A 1,331-nucleotide genomic window follows, 5' to 3' on the forward strand; every position below is an offset into this window, starting at 1 on the left:
GGAGGCGGCGGCGGCCGCGGCGGCGGAGGCGGCGGCGGCGACCGTGGCCGAGGCGGTGGCGGAGGCCTCCGTGGCGGAGGCGGAAGCCGAGGTGGAGGCTGAGGTGGAGGCCGAGGCCTCGGCGGAGGCCAGCCTGGGGGAGGCGGCGGCCCTGGCCCGGGAGAAGGCAGAGGCCGGCGGCGCGGCCGCGGCGGTGGCAGCCACCGAGGCCAGCCTGGCGGAGGCCAGCCTTGAGGAGGCCAGCCTGGCGGAGGCTGCCGCGTCGCCTTCCTATGGGAGGGTGGATATGGACGAAGAGCTGGCGGCGGCCTTGGCTGCAGAAGAGGAAGAGGCGGCGGCCGGGGGCTCAGACGATGGGAACCCAGACTTTCCCACGGCCTCGCTGTACGTGGGCGACCTGCACCCCGAGGTGACCGAGTCCATGCTGTATGAGAAGTTCAGCCCTGCCGGGCCCATCCTGTCCATCCGCATCTGCAGGGACAAGGTCACCCGGCGCTCTCTGGGCTACGCATATGTCAACTACCAGCAACCGGTGGACGCCAAGCGGGCCCTGGAGACCATGAACTTTGACGTTATAAATGGCAGGCCAGTGCGCATCATGTGGTCCCAGAGGGACCCGTCGCTCCGCAAGAGCGGGGTGGGCAACGTCTTCATCAAGAACCTGGGCAAGACCATCGACAACAAGGCGCTGTACAACATCTTCTCGGCCTTTGGCAACATCCTGTCCTGCAAGGTGGCCTGTGACGAAAAGGGGCCCAAGGGCTACGGGTTCGTGCACTTCCAGAAGCAGGAGTCGGCCGAGCGGGCCATAGATGCGCTGAATGGCATGTTCCTGAACTACCGCAAGATCTTCGTGGGGAGATTCAAGTCCCACAAGGAGAGAGAGGCCGAAAGGGGAGCCTGGGCCCGCCAGTCCACCAGCGCTGACTTCAAGGATTTCGACGACGACTCCGATGATGAGGCCACCTTTCGATGAAGACATCCCAGGACCCAGCCAGTAGAGCCAAATCTTGGCTCCCACCCCGTTTACAGCCCCCCAACCCCCAACCCACCAGCAGTGTATTGTATTGGGAGTGCAGGTTTCTCTCTCCCCCTCCCTTCTCTACTCCCTCGCCCCCTCCCTCTCCCTTCACCCCTCCCTGCTCCTCTTTTCCTCTTCCCTCCCCTCCCTCTCTGGCCCTGGCTCCCTCTCTCTTCCCCCCCCAATCCCCTCCCCCCCAGAGCTAGCTAGCTTCCCCATCCCCTCTCTGCTCTCAGCCCCTGGCTTCTTCTGTCCTCTCCTTCCCCCCCTTTCTCCCCAACCCCAGCAAGGGCCCCTTGCTAGAGAGTAA

General features: G+C 65.1%; 1 protein-coding gene across 1 annotated transcript; it reads left to right on the forward strand.

Moving 5' to 3' along the window:
* Nucleotides 1–286: 286 nt before the first annotated feature.
* LOC308415747 (polyadenylate-binding protein 1-like 2) lies at nt 287–976 on the forward strand (the record flags this gene model as incomplete). Its single annotated transcript, XM_080910831.1, has 1 exon — nt 287–976. The coding sequence occupies one exon, from the start codon at nt 287–289 to the stop codon at nt 974–976; it is 690 nt and encodes a 229-aa protein (XP_080766957.1).
* Between the last annotated feature and the right edge of the window lie 355 nt (nt 977–1,331).

The sequence above is a fragment of the Micromys minutus genome (genome assembly GCF_963924665.1).
Source record: "Micromys minutus genome assembly, chromosome: X".
Taxonomy (NCBI): Eukaryota; Metazoa; Chordata; class Mammalia; order Rodentia; family Muridae; genus Micromys; species Micromys minutus.